Source organism: Sus scrofa, chromosome 5 (assembly GCF_054392235.1).
Source record: "Sus scrofa isolate SSC_HxYL_T2T_F1_AM1 chromosome 5, Sscrofa_HxYL_maternal_Yorkshire_Landrace_v2.0, whole genome shotgun sequence".
In the NCBI taxonomy this organism is placed as follows: domain Eukaryota; kingdom Metazoa; phylum Chordata; class Mammalia; order Artiodactyla; family Suidae; genus Sus; species Sus scrofa.
In genome coordinates, this window is record NC_139387.1 from 78992331 (window position 1) to 79010267 (window position 17937).

The following is a 17937-nucleotide window of genomic DNA, read 5'->3' on the forward strand; positions in this document are numbered from 1 at the left end:
CTGGCTAAGCTTGTTCTAGCTTTTCTGGGCTGCAGGCCTTTTCTAGGGGGCTGGTGGTGTTTGGTGCTGCTCTGTGGAAGTGTAGCCCCTCCAAAGGGCAAGCAGGCCTGTGCAGGGACAGCCCCTGCGGTGGTAGGCTTCAGGCAATTGTTGAGGCCAGCCCTCCTAGATGGCAGGCAGCCCCAGGTCCGTGAGAGCGTAGGGCGGGGCGGGGGTGGGGGGAGGGGATGCACTGGGAAGCACAGCTTTCAGCTAGCTAGCGGGCCTGTAAGCTTGCTGTGGCGTGGGGGGTATTCTATGGGGACCCGCCCCTTCTTCTCTCCCCTCCCCAGCACGGGCGCAGACCAGGCTCTTCTCCCAGGTTCCCTCTGATGCGGCTTTCCACTCCCCCACCCTTAAAGTATTGCTCCCTTCCTCTGCGACAGCTTTGTTTTCTAGTCTCCCAGGCAGTCTCTGCCCCGTCAAATAGTTTCTAGACCTCCCAAGCAGTTTCTGCTCTGCCCCGCCCCCCTAGCCCGGGGACTAATCTCTGGAGCCGAGGTCTCGGTGCCCAGCCCCCACCCAGGCGTCCCCCGGCCCTTTCCCGGGGACTAACCTCTGGAGCCGAGGATTCGGTGTCCAGCCCCCACCCAGGCGTCTCAATTTTTTGGTGACTGTGCCCGTAGTTCAAATGGTCCGTTGGGTTCTTGATCGGCTTTTCCGTACTCCGACTTACTGCTACACTCTTCTCTGCATCTGGGGATTCCTCTGGTTCGTTTGATCTTTCGCCCGGTAGGTGACTTTCCAGGGTGCGGGATCCCTTTCTCCTCCGCAGTTCCCTTTCGGGAGCGCCCGTGCCGCTGGGATTCACCTTCTCTCACTCTCCTCTTTTCTCCCGTTCTGCCCAATAATGTCACGAACTTCTTGCCGTTATTGGAGTTTAGGTTCCTCTGCCAGCGATTGGTTGCTGTTCTGTGCGAGTCATTTATTCTGTAGATGTGCTTTTTTTCTTGTGTTTGTGGGAGAGGGCTAGCGTGTCCCTCTACTCCTCCGCCATCTTGTCCTCTCTCCAAGTTGTTTCTGATTAGATCACTCCATTTTTGTTTTGTTTTGACAACAAATTATTTTAAAACATTTAAAAATTATTTTAATAAAGACCAAAGTCTTAAAGATTTATAATTTTTCTTTCAATTAAAAATTTATGATATTAGGAGTTCCCATCGTGGCGCAGCAGAAATGAATCTGACTAAGAACCATGAGATTGCAGGTTCGATCCCTGACCTTGCTCAGTGGGTTAAGGATCTGGCCTTGCCTTGAGCTGTGGTGTAGGTCACAGATGCGGCTCAGATCTGGCGTTGCTGTGGCTGTGGCGTAGGCAGGCAGCTATAGCTCTGATTGGCCCCCTAGCCCGGGAACCTCCATATGCTGCAGGTGTGGCCCTAAAAAGACAAAAGACAAAATAAAAAAAAAATTATGACGTTATTGATCTAATATGAGGTGCATTAATTTTCTTCCAGAAAAATTTGCTGAAAAGAACTGCGGAATTCTTCTTGATTCGAGTGGGCCTTTCGCTTCCTGCCATCCAATTGTGAACCCTAAACCATATCATGAGGTATGTGAGGGTCTAATTAACAGCTCTTTTTAAGAAATATTTTGATAATATCAAAAGAATCACATAGATATTAAAAATTTTCAATTAGTAGCCATTGTAAGTAGATTAAGATCTATGTTTAACATTGGCTTCTACTAATTTATCTGATTGTTAGGTATACCAACTTAGTACTGGAAAATAACCCGAAATGAGAAAAAAATTTTGTATAAAATTTCTGTTTTCTAAGTTCTTGGAAAACTCAGCTAATAATTGATTTATTATTTTGCATATTTTTGAAAAGTAATTCTAAAAGTTTCAAGGACAAATTTTTTTTCGGGAAATAGGAGTGATTATGAACTAATTGTTATATCCAGCTTACCTGTTCTTCTGAGTACTTTTGTAACATAAAATAAATTTGTTTTTTATTTTAAAGGAATGCAAAAAATACACTTGTGCTTGTGAAAATAGCAAAGATTGCCTGTGTACAATTTTAGGCAACTATGTGAAAGCATGTGCTGAGAAGGAAACATACATAGTAGGATGGAGAGCTGAGTTATGTGGTAAGCAGGATAGAGGTTTTAGATAAACCTACTTTCTTTTCAATTTTTCATAGATTTTTTTTGATGTATTTACAAATTTGTGCTTGGTTCTACCGAAGATGGCTTTCTTTTTTAATACACATGTTTATGCAATTCTTGCATTTTTATTTCTTAATTTATTTCTTCTACCTTGATTTAACATATTCATATTTTAACAAGAACAGAATATATATGCATTTATATATAAATATGTGTCTCTGCTCAATTTTTGTATGTTGAAATTTAAATAATGTTCTGACTCCTACTGCATTTTAACTACTAATCAAATATTAATAACATTTTGAAAAATGTGAAATATTTTGAAAAATATAAATTAGTAAAAGGGGCTCAACTACCATCTTTATAAAATCTTGCTTTGTTTTAAAATGTTTATTGCACTAAAGTCAAGTAGAAGAAGAAAAATTCTGTATGTTGTGACTTGTGGAATCTAAAAAATAAGAAAAACTAGTAAATGTAACAAAAGAAACAGACACAGATATAGAGAACAGGCTAATGGTTACCAGTGGGGAGGGGGGTGGAATATAGAGGTAGGGAGTTAAGAGGTACAAACTATTATGTATAAAATAAATAAGCTACAAGTATATATTGAACAGCACAGAGAATATAGCCAATATTTGATAACAACCCTAAATGAAATATAGCCTATAAAATTTTGAACACTGTGTTGTACACTTGAAACCAATTTAATATTGTAAACCAACTAAACTTCAGAGAAAAGAAGTGAAAAAATCTTATTAGAAGGTGATAAATCCTTCACCTAATGAGAAAAATGTTTCTCGCACTATTCAAATATGACTTCAGAAAAATACTTGTTTTACCAAAAAAAAAAAAAAAGCCCAAACCATTATAGAAACACACCTCTACAGATCACGCTTAATACCTCATAGCCAAAATCCTGTCAATCAGTAAAGTCTATTAAGTTCATCTCTAAATTGATATTTTTCGTCTCTATCATCAACTACTTAGATCAAGAGTCATCATTTTTCCTCCTGGGTGATTCCAATATCCTCCTTCAGTATCCACTCTTGGTTCCCTCAAATCCATTTTCTGCAGAGAGATCAGTATAATCTTTAAAGTAAAACCAGGTAAAACTAAACTGATCATGTGACATTCAGGTCGAAAACAAATCAATGGCTTCTCATTGATTTCAGGCTCAAGAACAAAGTGCTTACAAGGGCCATACTAGTTCTAATGGCTTCTGGGCTTATAGCTTCTATTTTTCTACTTGCTCTTTGAAACAATTTCCTTCTTTTCTAACTTAAGCTGTTCTCCAGACATAGAGTTACCTTTCTCTAGGCTGTCTTCATGCTGTCCATCTATCCCTCCTCTTCACCAAGGGCAGGTCCCAGCTGTGCATCCTTAGAGCTTCTCATCTTGCTTTTTTAGCATGCACAATTGTCTTTTCCCCTGGAATATAAGCCACATGAGAGCAGTCTATCTTCTTTTTGGGTTTTATCCCCAGCAGAATTATGTAAACATTATAGTAGTTTCTCAATATTAACAGAAAAATAGAATGAAAAAAAAGAACAGGTACTTATTCCTTGATTATCCATAATCTCAATTATGAATAATTCACCAGAGTACCTATAAACATCAAGTTGGAGTAAAATTGCCAATTTTCCTGGATGTATACATGTTTACCATTTTTCTCCCCCATACCAACAGATCATTCTTGTCCAAGTGGCCTAGTTTTCAAATACAATGTAAAGGCCTGCAATAGTTCTTGCCGATCATTGTCAGAGAGAGATAGGAGCTGCGATGTGGAAGATGTTCCCATTGATGGATGCACTTGCCCTGATGGAATGTACCACAATAATGAAGGAACTTGTGTTCCAAAATCTCAGTGTGACTGCTACATAAATGACGAGGTCATGCAACCAGGCAAACTCATCCATATTGGTAACAATAAATGGTATGGAGATTTCATAGATACTTGTTATGACTTTGAAATCAAGGGATTATGCTTTTCAGAGAAATAGTCTTTTGCTGGTATGAAGTCTTCTTTAGACCTGTCATATTTTAAATTTCGTATCTCTTATTAAAGAAATTATCCTCTTTTACTGGGAGTGTTCACTGCACTGTAATGGCCATCACTGATTTATCCCACTCTTAGTTGGTTTTAAATGACAGTAGAAAAATATTCTAGCAGTTACTACATACAGACAATGCAAAACAATTTTATACTCAGACAACGCTTTCTAGTTGTCTCAGCATTTATCATTCCATAAACAGTTATTCAATAAATGTCTACTGTGTGCCAGCCCTTGTGCTTGAGCACTGGTGTTACAAAGATGAGTGAGCATTGTCTTGGACTCAGAGTTAGCATGGTGCTGCTTATTTTAAGGAGGTTCGTATGCTGTAATATGGTACCAGAAAGGGCCAGTTGCTACCTCGGGAGATTAAAAAAAAGACTTCTCGGAAGAGACCAGCATTTCAGTTTTCCTCAGAGATGAATCTTTTTCTCAACGAAATTGAAATGTGAGAAGTGATTTCCAGTGGAATAAACAGAATGCACTAACGCAGGAAATATTTGAAAAAGTATTGCACATGTACCTTGCATAGGATTTTGCTGGAAAAGAAGACAGTGGCCAGGCCATACTCAAGCATTTGAACATAGGAGTTTTCATTGTGGCTCAGCAAGGCAAGAACCCGACATAGTGTCCGTGAGGATGTGGGTTCGATCTCTGGCCTCGCTCAGTGGATTAAGGATCCAGCATTGGTTCAAGATGTAGTGTAGGTCGTAGCCACAAATATGCTGTGGCAAAAGGCCAGCAGCTGTAGCTCCATTTTGACTTCTAGCCCAGGAACTTCCATATGCCACAGGTGTGGCTGTAAAAAGAAAAAAAAAAATGAACTTAGTTCCTGGACAGTAAGAGATGTTGAAAAATTGCAACTTTTGGAAATGGATAAAGAGGCTGTGATTTCTGTGGTTTGGGACAGAGTAATTTATCTATACTTCTAATTCTGTATGCAGAAAGAGCAATTCTTAAAAAGGTAACTGCAAAATTGAAGCAGCCATTCTAAAAAACTTCGGATGTGCCTTCTCTTTCTCCTCGTTTCCATAAAGATCTCACTTAGCAATGAATAATTTTTCTTGGCCATTTTAAAGGAAAGCAGGGGAACAACCCCTTTTAATCAAAGCACGCAAAACATTTGGTTAGGGTGTAATAAAGATAATTTCTCTGTCGATGCTGGGGAATGCACAGATTACTTTTTAAACAAAATTTAGGCTACCATCATCTCCATGTCATGGTTGCCTTCCTTATCCTGTTTCAAACCTCCAAGACCTCTTCCTGGTTCTAGTGTGATAGCTATCTTGACTATTCTCTGCCGTCTCTCTCTGTCTCTGTCTCGTGTTTCCTGTACTACTGCTAGAATGTCACATCTAAATCACTATTCTGATTGTGCCATTTAGCTGCTTAGAAATTTTATGGTGACAGTTGCCTAAAGAATAGAAATGAACTGCATGTCATTTGAGACCATCTGAAATCTGGAGGCAACTTGCCTCTGTAATGTATCCTACCTTCTATCTGAACAAGTCATACTTTGTTCTTTCCTTTGTCACAGCTTTGCATCTTATCAGCAGTATCTGTTGAAATTTACTCATCCGTTGACATCCTGTCATCTTTTCCATGAAGTTCCCTTTATGTCCTAAGGACCTTATTTATACATTCCTATAATATATGCAAGGCTATCACTTATAATTTGGTACATTTTATGCATCTTCTGGAGGAGTGTGTCTCATTCATCTTACTATTTGTGATAAAACAGGTGGTTTATGATTGAGTAGTTAAAGTTGCTATGACAGTATATTAAGAAGTCATTGAAATGTGATTTAAATGTATCATTTTCTTTTATTTCCAGTGTCTGTCGGGATGGAATCCTTCTTTGCCAGACTCCTATTGATTTAACCCTACGTAAGTTTTGAAATCATGATGCAAGCTTAAGATACCTACTTTGGTTCAAATAAGATTAAGAGGTCTTTGATTAACCACTTCCTTTGTCTCACAGAGAATTGTACTGGAGGGGCTGAATATGTTGACTGCAGGGATCCTAAGGCACAGAGAAGAGCCGACAGTACATGTAGCACTTGGAACATACCTAGTTTTGAAGTAAGTAACATGGCATTGGAGTTTAGTTTTTTACATCTTGAAATTGTTTCAGGGAAGAAAGAAATCAGACCATCAATGAAAAAGAATTAGAAAATCATATTATTTATTTGTGTCATTTTGGCTTGTTAAATGTTGAGTCTAATTGTATACTTTGTGTATTTATGCATTGTCAATTAAAACAGATAATGTGCTATATTTAGAGCAGTGCCTCATGGTGTATGATTTATATTTATTCCTGTAGGAAAACTTGCCTTGCAAGCGTGGGTGCTACTGTCCTGTAGGAATGGTTCGGAATTCTAAAGGAAACTGTGTCTTTCCTGAAGACTGCCCATGCTCTTTTGGTGGACGAGAGTATGACCAAGGAAGTGTCACCTCAGTTGGCTGCAACAAATGGTGCATAACAAAGAATTCCTATTTTTTTTTTTTTTGTCTTGGCTATTAGAAAGTATACAATTTGCTCTTATTTTCATGGGGAAGAAGTCATACTTTGGGATATTTGGAAAAATAATTGTCAAATGTAGTTAGAAAAAATGCTGTTTAAATTTTAATTTAATTTAATTTGCTTTTTAGGGCCTCACTTGCAGCACATGGAGGTTCCCAGGCGAGGGGTCTATTCAGAGCTACAGCTGCCAGCCTACACCACAGCCACGACAACATCAGATCTGAGCCACATCTGCAACCTACACCACAGCTTCCAGCACGGCCAGATCCCTAACCCACTGAGTGAGGCCAAGGATCGAACCTACAACCTCATGATTCCCAGTTGAATTCATTTCCACTGTGCCATGAGGGGAACTCCAAAAAATGCTATTTTTAAAATACAAATTTTATAGCATTATGTATGATGAACATCAAATGCTATAATGAAGACAACTGTGAAATTTAAACTAATATGAACTAATATGAAACATTGCTTTGTGCTTCTTTATAAAAATTGTATGAATATATGAATCTTGGCATGATATAATTACCACAAGATATTATTATTTTTAGTACTTGCATAAAAGGATCTTGGAACTGTACACAAAACGAATGTCAAACCACCTGTCACATCTATGGGGAAGGCCATATTAGAACTTTTGATGGAAAAACTTATAGCTTTGATGGTCTCTGCCAGTATTCATTCCTTGAGGTAATTACAAGTGTGTTTTATCACAATTTTTCTATACTTTTAAATTAGTATTCATTAGTAGATGAGCTTTGGAGAATTTTATTCTCAAAATGTGAAATTAAAAAGAATGGCATTTTATATGCTTCTCAAAGACGGTACCATACAGCATAATGTGATGATGATTCTAGAGACAGTAGGCCTAGATTTCACTCCCGGCTCTACCATTTCTCAGATGTGTTACTTTGGACACTTTCCTTAATTTCTCTCTGTCACCGCTTCCTTATCTGTAAAATGGGAATGGAAATAGCCCCTACTTAAAACCAAATTAGAGCAAATATTGGAGCATGTACTAACTGCTCAATAAATGTTAGATGTCATTTTAACAACTACCAGCAACAATGACAGTTACCATTTTATGAGTGCTTCTTTTTCAAGTAAATTTATATATTTTATTACATTAACCATCTGCAATATACAAGATTTAATATTCTTATGATAGAGATGAAAAAATTTAGGTTTAGAGAGATCAAGCAACGTGAACTACTAAGTAGAAAATGCCTTATTCAGACCTAGATCTGTCTGGTTCCAGAGTTTACACTTGTTCCATACACCTAACAAGGAGTGGGTGAAATTTGCATTGTTTTGCATTAGTTTTTTTTTTTTTTTTTGTCTTTTGTCTTTTGTTGTTGTTGTTGTTGCTATTTCTTGGGCCGCTCCCGCGGCATATGGAGGTTCCCAGGCTAGGGGTTGAATCGGAGCTGTAGCCACCGGCCTACGCCAGAGCCACAGCAACGTGGGATATGAGCCGCGTCTGCAACCTACACCACAGCTCACGGCAACGCCGGATCGTTAACCCACTGAGCAAGGGCAGGGACCGAACCCGCAACCTCATGGTTCCTAGTCGGATTCGTTAACCACTGCGCCACGACGGGAACTCCTGTTTTGCATTAGTTTTGATTGAATATCAAATTCCATATGAATCAGAGAAAGAAATCTTTATCTAGTTATTTACAGAGCCTAGAGATAAAGCTAAGATTTTTAACTTCAAGTATTTATGTATCTATGGTATAATTTTAAAACTTATGTAAAAGTAATAGGAAAAGGACTAGTTAACTAATCTGGACTCAGTCAAGGCCATCGACCCATAATGCAGTTAAACCACTGTCTTTTGGGAATTGTCATGGCACAACCTATGGTAATTTATTGGGTATAATCTGTCATTGCATATGAAATATTTGTCTCATACAAATATTGTAATTGAGTTCCATGTCCCTGGTATTAATAAACTTATTAAAATTTAATTTTTAAGGATTATTGTGGTAGTGAAAATGGCACATTCCGTATTTTAACTGAAAGTGTCCCATGCTGTGAAGATGGACTTACATGCTCAAGAAAAATTATAGTCGCTTTTCAGGTACTGTAGTATTTCTGTTTGTTTGCCGTTTCCTCTCAGATTATGAACTGTCAAAACTGATGTTATTGTAAGTCTGTCTTTTAATTTACAGGATCAGAATGTTGTCTTGCACGATGGTAAAGTCACAGCAGTTAAAACTACAGAAAGTAAGGAATGTGAACTCGAAGAAAATTCATACTCTGTGCATACCGTTGGCCTGTACTTGATTCTGAAATTCTTAAGTGGAATAACCATAATTTGGGATAAAAATACCAGAATCTCTGTCATATTGGATCCGCGCTGGAATGTATGTATATCACGTTCACGTTTATATAATAACATAACATAACAAAAGCAAATAACAGAAGTAAAATAATTTTTGCTACTGAGAATTAGAGACATAGTCATAGGTGGGCAAATGGCTGTCTCTGTGATAGAACAAGCCTCCACTTTATTCGACCTTACAGGAAATGTTAAATGTTATCAAAAGTGAGACAATCTGGTGAAAAATAAAGGCAAACAACCTGAAGCATTCTAGGTTCGCCATATTTAGTTACTTGGTGTATAAATAGAATTAAATGTGTGCTTTGGAGCAAATATCCTAAGAATCTGAAAGTACACACATGTAGAATTTGAAGCTAGTGCATCTAATTTTTTAATTCTTAAGGCATTTCTCTTAGTCAACAGTAAATCATTTTGCAACAGAGGATATCTTGGATTAAACAGGAGCAGACTCGTATCCACAGATTCTAGAGTCTGGTTATGATATATACAGGCTTAGTATCTATCATCTATCCATATCTGTCTAGCTCTATATATGTCTCTAGCATAACTCACTTTTTAAATTTCCCTTTCTGATCCACCTAGGGCAAAGTGTGTGGTCTTTGCGGAAACAATAATGGCGACCTGAAGGATGATTTCACAACGCGATATTCATCCGTGGCTGTTGGAGAGCTGGAATTTGGCAATAGTTGGAAAACCAGTCAAGAATGTTCGGACACTGTCACTCAAAGTTTCCCGTGTGACTCAAACCCGTACTGCAAAGCCTGGGCTGTGCGGAAATGTGAGATCATCCGGGACAGCACCTTCCGAGACTGCCACAACAAGGTAGCTTGGCTCCGGGAGTGATGGCAGGCAGAGCCTTGCTCTCGGAGACTCATGTGCTGTGCTCTGCCTAGGTGGACCCCAGTGCGTACTACGACGCGTGTATTGAAGAAGCCTGTGCGTGTGACATGGAGGGGAAGTACCTGGGATTCTGCACAGCCGTGGCGATGTACGCAGAGGCCTGCAGTGCGGTTGGAGTCTGTGTCACATGGAGAAAACCAGATCTCTGTCGTAAGTGGGGCCCATATGTTGTTGTTCTTTCAAACGCAATTAGACAAAATTGTTTTGTGAGACAATCGTCTCATATTTTCTATAAAATACATATTCTTGTGCACAGGTTTAGAAACATAAATATATTTGTTTATGATGGAAAAAACTGTTTAAAAAATGCAGCTCTTGGCATAGCACCATTAAATTCAATTTTGGTTTCAAAAGTTCTTACATTCACAGGAGAAAACTGACTATGGATGGAAAACATTTCTTTTTCTTTTCTTTTTTTTTTTTTTTTTTTTTTTTTTTGTGCTTTTTAGGGCTGCACCTGAGGAATATGGAAGTTCCCAGGCTAGGGGTCAAATCACAACTGCAGCTGCCGGCCTGTGCCACAGCCACAGCAATGTGGGATCCTTAACCCCCTGAGCGAGGCCGAGCATCAAAACTGCATCCTCATGGATACTAGTAGGGTTTGTAAACTGCTGAACCACAAAGGGAACTCCAGCAAAATATTTTTTATTCATACTTAGAAGAACAATGAATACTTGGAGTTCCCTTGAGGCACAGTGGTTTAGGGATCATCATTGTCACTGCAGTGGCTGGGGTTAATGCTGTGACATAGGTTTGATCCCTGGCTAGGGAACTTCCGTATGTCAGGAACAAAACTGAAAATAAAAAGAAATTGTTTACTTATCTTGATATAATTATATAGTCTTAAACATTTACCTCATATACCATTTTTGGCTGAAGTCTTCACACATTATCTTGAAAACATTTGTGGAGCTCTGGTTAAGATGAACTGTAATGTGACTGTAAACTGAATCTTGATATATATGGAATGTGATAAGTTTAGTAGAAATCAGTCAATTATTTTCCTTCCAAAGAAAGGTATTTTGTTTTTTGTTGTTTTGCTTTTTTGTCTTTTTTAACGCCGCACCCATAGCATATGAAGTTCCCAGGCGAGGGGTCAAATCGGAGCTGCAGCTGCCAGCCTACACCCCAGCCATAGCAATGCAAGATCTGAGGTGCATCTGCGACCTATACCACAGCTCACAGCAATACTGGATCCTTAACCCACTAAGTGAGGCCAGGGATCAAACCTGAGTCCTCATGGATACTAGTTGGGTTTGTTACTGCTGAGCCTCAGTGGGAACTCCCAAAGAAAGGTTTATAAGAGAAGATATGACAGATGAGAAATGTTGAAATCGAATCCTTATTTTATTCAGTTTATTATACACAGCGTTATATATCATATTGAAATATTTAGTTACTTCATTGGGGAACTGCTATTTACATATTAAAGAAGCCTCGTAGAGATTTATTTTTCTCATTTAAGCTTGAACGTTAAAACCATGAATATAGCCTATGACCTAAAATATCTCAAAATGGGAAAATTAATGTTTATTCTTCCGCTTCAAACCAATCTTCTTGCGAATGTCAAAGAAAAGTGCTACTTTGATTTTATATGCGTTCCCTCCTTTTTTTGTAAGCTCTTTTGGCTTACATGGCAATTTAGATAAAGCCAAAGGAACTTTATAAGACAGCATGATATACTTTAGGTCTGCTTATTGTTAGTAGGATTCAAAATCTCTTATAAAAATGATTTGGAAAATGAAAGTAGAAAATTGTCAGCTAATGAATGGAAGTAATTTGATATCATTCAATTATAGCTGTCTACTGTGATTATTATAATGCACCTGGGGAATGCAGCTGGCGTTATGAACCTTGTGGTACAGTGACTGCAAAAACATGCAAAGATCGAGTAATTGGCCAGAAATTTTCTGCACTTTTAGAAGGTAAGTCATATTTTAATAATATGCAAGAGATACAAATTACACTGATATCTTAAAACTGAAAAATCATGTTAGTTTCTGCCAACTCAGTATGTTACATTTTGTAATTTACTGAAGTTATCTTTATTATGATGTTAATATTTCTATATTAGAAATATTTTCTCTAGACATAAATCATCTGTTTAATAGGAGAGGGAGAACATAGCAATCTGATCCCATTGTCAGTCTTTACACCTTTCATGATACCATGTAGTTTGTTGAGAATGTAGTTTCAGAATGCAACATATGATGTATTCTCTTGAATGGAGGACAGTTACCTATATCCCATGGTTAAAAGGTATTTTACTCATAGCATTACATATCTTAAAGAAAAAGAGAAATGGCAAGAAAAGAAGATGATGCAAAATCTTTCCACGAGTCACTAATGATTGGATATAGTTCTCTGTACTATATATCAGGACCTCATTGCTTATCCATCTGAAATGCAAAATACTATGAGAAAAAGGATGTATCTGCATATATATGTATAACTGTGTCAATTTGTTGTGCAGCAAAAATTGACAGAACATTGTAAGTCAACTATAATTAATTTTTTAAAAGAAAGAAAAGTTACAGAAAAAAAACGTTAAATCCCAGGCTTTGGGGGCTTTTCAGCCCATTTTATGATGACTTCTCAACCCCTGCAAGAGTAGATATATAGAATTGACACTCACCTTTCAAGACATTTTTCAAAGCCTTATATTACATTCAACATTGTGCCTGTCATTAAAATAGCAAATTGTTTAAAAATATTTTAGGAAACATTGTAGAAAAAAATTAAATCAGCCAGAATGTCTAAATTCTTAGGTTGATCTTTCACTGCAAGAGGAACTGAATCCTGTTCAATTTTATATATTTTCACTAAGAGTGTAGTGTGATGTAATTTTGCCATTATCTACTTCAGTTCATGGAATCACTGAAATAAATTTACAAATGTATAATGCAGTATGATGAATTTCTGCAACTAGAGATGAACTGTGGGTCATTTCTACACACAGGCTGCTATGCTAAGTGCCCAGACAGTGCTCCCTACCTGGATGAGAACACCATGAAATGCGTCAGTTTATCTGAGTGCAGCTGCTTCTATAATGATATCATACCAGCGGGTGGAGTGATCCAGGATAACTGTGGGAGAATATGGTACATTCTCTACTAACTGTCCAATAGTTCTGTTTTTTTTTTTTTTTTTTGCATTTTTATTTAGAAAACAATTAAGAAAAAAATATGTGTATGTAATTTTTAACTCTGTTATTCCTTTTTTTTTTTTTTGGTCTTTTTGTCTTTTCAGGGCTGCACCCACAGCATAGGGAGGTTCCCAGGCTAGGGGTCTAATCGGAGCTGTAGCCGCCGGCCTACATGGGATTCGAGCCGTGTCTGCGACCTACACCACAGCTCATGGCAACACTGGATTCATAACCCACTGAGCAAGGCCAGGGATTGAACCCACAACCTCATGGTTCCTAGTGGGGTTCTTTCTGCTGCGCCACAATGGGAACTCCTAACTCTGTTATTCTTAAATGAGAAGATCCACTTTAGGTTCGGTTTTATATCACTTGATACTGGTTGCTTTGTGTTTCCAGTGAATCCACATAACATATAGATTATTCAATCTTATGCTTAGTTCAGAAGACAGGACAGAAAATGTCACTTTTGGGGTAAAAAAGTTTTCATTCTCAAAATGTAAGCTCAAGTTTGTAGGCTTTTAGACAGTAAACATGGATGCAAAGAGGTGAGGTCTCCACTAGAGCAAAGCGGCCATCAAAACAAAATGTCCTGTTTGAAACTGAAGATGTAAAGATTAACTTTCCAGATTAACGGCAAAGCATCCCTTTAGGTCCCAAGAACTCCTCAGTGAAAAGATTAGGAAACAGTACACGACAACACAAACAGTTTGAATCCATAGCCCACTCTTGGGGAAACAACCATTTACTGGTTCTGTTTTGATTTTCACAGTTAGGCGATTTGTTGGTTTGAAATTGGGAGATGTGTATCACTAGGAGTTAAAAATGTCAACCTCATTCTTTGTTTATAATTTAACTTTCAGCTATTGCATCGCAGGAGAGTTGGAGTGCAGTGGTGAGTCCCTATATTTAATCTAATTGACTTAGGAAAGTTGAGATAAAGTTGAGATAAAGTTGAGATAATATTATTGAGGATCTTTTGAGACCATCAGCAGCTGTAGGGTAGGTACTTAATGCTATAGGCTGCTCCTCAGTGGGTTGAGACAATACCATTTCAATGCATTTATGTGGGTCACTTCAAAACCAATGCTGCCAAGGTTGAACCACTGCTAGAGGAGGCAGTTCTGCGGCTGGTGGGTGCTTGCCTATCTGCAGTTTCTGGAATTTAATGGAGGGAGACATCAGTTAAAAGAGTTTAATAAAGGGATGGTGTGGAAGGTGAGGATTATACTGAAAGAAATTAATATTTGAAGGATTGCTCATGTGCAACACAATCCTAGCAGCAAGTATCAATAAGCTTCAAAAGAATATATAAGTGACTCCTTTCCATATTAGAAATCAGAAGAAGTGAAATAAAAAAGAGATAGATAACTCTGAGGCAGCTTGGGTTGTAGAATTTTTTGCACAATTTTTTGTTCCTGTCATTAATTTAACTTAATATTATTTCAGAATCTGCTCTTACAAATTCAACATTTACAGGTAAAATCATCATTATAGTTTAAATGTGTATTTCTAATTTCTTTTTGTGGGTAATCATTTATAATTTCACATGAATCTGTGCCAGTAAAACATATACTGGTAAATCTGCTGATCTAAAATTCCTAACTAAAATTAACAGTTATTGGAAAATATGTCAAAATACTATTTCATTATACTCCCATGAATTAAGTTAGGAATGTGTTTAGAACATACAATATGTAATATATGCTTGTTAGTTAAATATCACCATCCAGGAGTTCCCGTCGTGGTTCAATGGTTAACGAATCTGACTAGGAACCATGAGGTTACGGGTTCGATCCATGGCCTTGCTCAGCGGTTTAAGGATCCGGTGTTGCCGTGAGCTGTGGTGTAGGTCACAGACTCGGCTTGAATCCCGCGTTGCTGTGGCTGTGGTGTAGGCTGGCAGCTATAACTCCGATTAGACCCCTAGCCTGGGAACCTCCACATGCCACAAGTGTGGCCCTAGAAAAAGACAAAAAGTCAAAAAAAAAAAAAAAAAAATCCAAAGCTTGACATTTTTAGATGATAATTGAAAAAAGTGTAACGAAAAAGAAGTAAATGTGGTCTCCTGTGAAGTAAATTGAAATCACGATAACACTGGGAGAAGACTTGAAAACATAGAAATAAAGAGTTCATTTTTCTTAACTCATGTTTTGTTGCAAGCTCTAAGGTTATTTCAGTTATGTCCATTTAAGTGTGTGCTGGGCAACATGCAGTTTAACTCAGTGTTTGGAACCTTTAATTTACTGGCAATATATGTGTATTTGGAGTTGCTGCAGTACGCTTGCATATTCCTGGATTGTGTGATTCAAGAATGGAATTTTTATTTGCTGTTGATCAATATTTGGGGATGGTGTCAAAAGACAGTATAGTAAACTGGAAGCCTTAGATTTTGCTAATGCATTTAGTCGGTGATCACCAATAAAATGCTATTTATTTTAATTATCATTGGTCACTTCCCTAAAGCTAAGGTATCACATGTCAGGGTTCATCTCATCCCATAAATGGACCTTATAAAGCTCCTATGTGTTTTGGTTAAGTGGTAATAATAGCAAATAATTAGTTATTTTTGTTGGACATAAATATATAGACTTATTCATATTGACTTAAATGAAAGATTGTTTTGTCATTTAACCTCTGAATACAATTTCAGAAACTTTTATTTAGTTTATAATAACTGGTTTTTTAACTAAATTTGCCAGCAAAACTATTCAAGTAATTTATTTTCATAAATATTGTCTTCCCTAAACAGTTTCTACTACAACAGCTACCTCCATATTAAGCACTGAAGCAGGTAAAAAAAAAAAATGTTTATTGTTTTTTAGATTCTAAATTAGCAGCAAAGTGAATTTGCAACTCAGGCATTTTGGTCCTTTTTTTCAGATTTGTTACTCTCTATATATTTATTTCCTAAAGGTCAAATAGCAGAATATACATCCAATTGTAATACTAGTGAACAACTTTCCTAAAAATGTTCTAAAAAGAACATTCTACAAACTACTAATTTTGAAAAAAAATTGGCTGTAAAGGAAAATTCTGTGCTAAATTATTTGAAAATAATGTACATTTTTTCACTAATACCAAGGAATTTTAACTTTAACTGAATGATTTGTAATTAAAGCAGTGGAAAGAGGAATAGAGTATATTGAAATATGTGAATATCTGGTGAATTAACTGTTACATTTAATCATTTATTTGCATTCCAGAGATACTTAACCATGTCTTAAAAAAGGCTTTTTAATCTTCTGTTTCAATGCCATGTTAACATACATTTCCAAATATTTGTCTCCTTCTTTGCATAGCAATCACACTGGTAACCAGTAGCTCAAGCACAGGTAAGCCATCATCATCAACCACAACTTAATCAAGAAGACATTTTTTAAAAATTCAGAACTTCTTCTTTCAGTGTTATACTTTTGCAGTTACACTTTTAGGGAAAGATTTTGTTTTCTGTGTGTTTTTTTTTGAGATTTTAGAGGAAGACTTTGGAAAAAAAACAGTAGACAAACAAAGAGTCTTTGACTTTTTACTTGTGGCTGTAGATTTTAAAACTTTGATTTTACATTTTGACACCTATTTACCTATATAATCAAATTTCTCTGAAACAATAATTTCAGGTTGATCCATATACATATGACCATAGATGTTCTCAGAAACATATTTTCCTTTTATATGAAACTTATTTTTTTCAATGTTTTCTCCAATTTAGCAGCTTCCATTCCAGCGATTACAACCTCAAGCAGTGGAACAATAGGTAAGTGCATTAGAAAGCCTGTAAAATAACAGATAAATGTTTTCACGTATGTTTAAATTTTTTTTTCATATTAGAATAAACAGTCCCACTTGCCTATATTTAGGATCTTTTTCTTCCCCTAACTGAACTCCACTTTTTTTCTTTTTTTATTATACATTTGTTTATTTATTTATTTATTTTATTATTATTATTTTTTAATAGTTATTTCCCTAATACAATTTTTTTCTACTGTACAGCATGGTGACCCAGTTACACATACATGTACACATTCTATTTTCACACATTGTGTAAATTTCTGCTGTACAGCATAGTGACCCAGTCATATATATATGCATATACATACGTCTTGTTGCTGGAGTAAATTCGTGTTTATTTCCCGGATGAACTGACACATATGAAATTTGGGGTATTAAATTTCAATTTAAAAATGATTATTAGTGGTTTAATTCTTAGCTCCTCATCCACTATTCCACATCTTCTTTTCTGAGATTATGCCCATATAATACAGAACAATTTATAATTTAGAAATTGTTCAAATAATAATTTATTTCATTTCCTCAAAAATCTGTGACTTGGGGTCTCAGATCATTCAACTTGGTCATCTCTGTTGATTCAATCAATTCCATAAATAATCCTAAATTGTATACTTCAACTGTGCCATACATTCCTGGACTGGGTATGAAATATTCAGAATAAAATGTGACATTTCTGAATTTTGACAACCATAAGCGATAACATGTCCATTTACTGGTGACTGAGGAGTCGTAACAGTCTACTTAAAGTGAGGATGGAAAGCATCTCAGAAGGTATTTGAATCTTCATTGATAGTCTTATTTTGAAGCCCTTAAAAAACAGCCATGTCTAATATTCTATTGATTTTCATTTTTCATGTGAGAATAAAACATTTCATTTTAAGGTACACCAACATACTTAAAAAAAATGGCTTTAGAAATTCATTCAATAAGCATCATGTCATGGTAAAAATAAAACAGTTTAAAGTGTTTGCTTTTAGAACGTTTTTAAAGGAAGCAAGGATCCTTTTGTGGAGTAATTGCCTTGCACAAATTGTAG

General features: G+C 36.7%; 1 protein-coding gene across 2 annotated transcripts in view; it reads left to right on the forward strand.

The window, feature by feature from the left end:
- Positions 1-17937, forward strand: part of MUC19 (mucin 19, oligomeric) — a 166716-nt gene that overhangs the window by 51977 nt on the left and 96802 nt on the right. For both annotated transcript variants that reach the window (XM_085024733.1, NM_001113286.1), the window contains 18 exon segments: positions 1497-1591; positions 2004-2130; positions 3835-4081; positions 6034-6086; positions 6181-6281; positions 6523-6674; positions 7275-7413; positions 8702-8806; positions 8898-9092; positions 9653-9892; positions 9964-10120; positions 11770-11895; positions 12930-13071; positions 13976-14007; positions 14562-14591; positions 15865-15906; positions 16415-16447; positions 16822-16866. In XM_085024733.1, the coding sequence (XP_084880859.1) occupies positions 1497-1591; positions 2004-2130; positions 3835-4081; positions 6034-6086; positions 6181-6281; positions 6523-6674; positions 7275-7413; positions 8702-8806; positions 8898-9092; positions 9653-9892; positions 9964-10120; positions 11770-11895; positions 12930-13071; positions 13976-14007; positions 14562-14591; positions 15865-15906; positions 16415-16447; positions 16822-16866 (2061 nt within the window).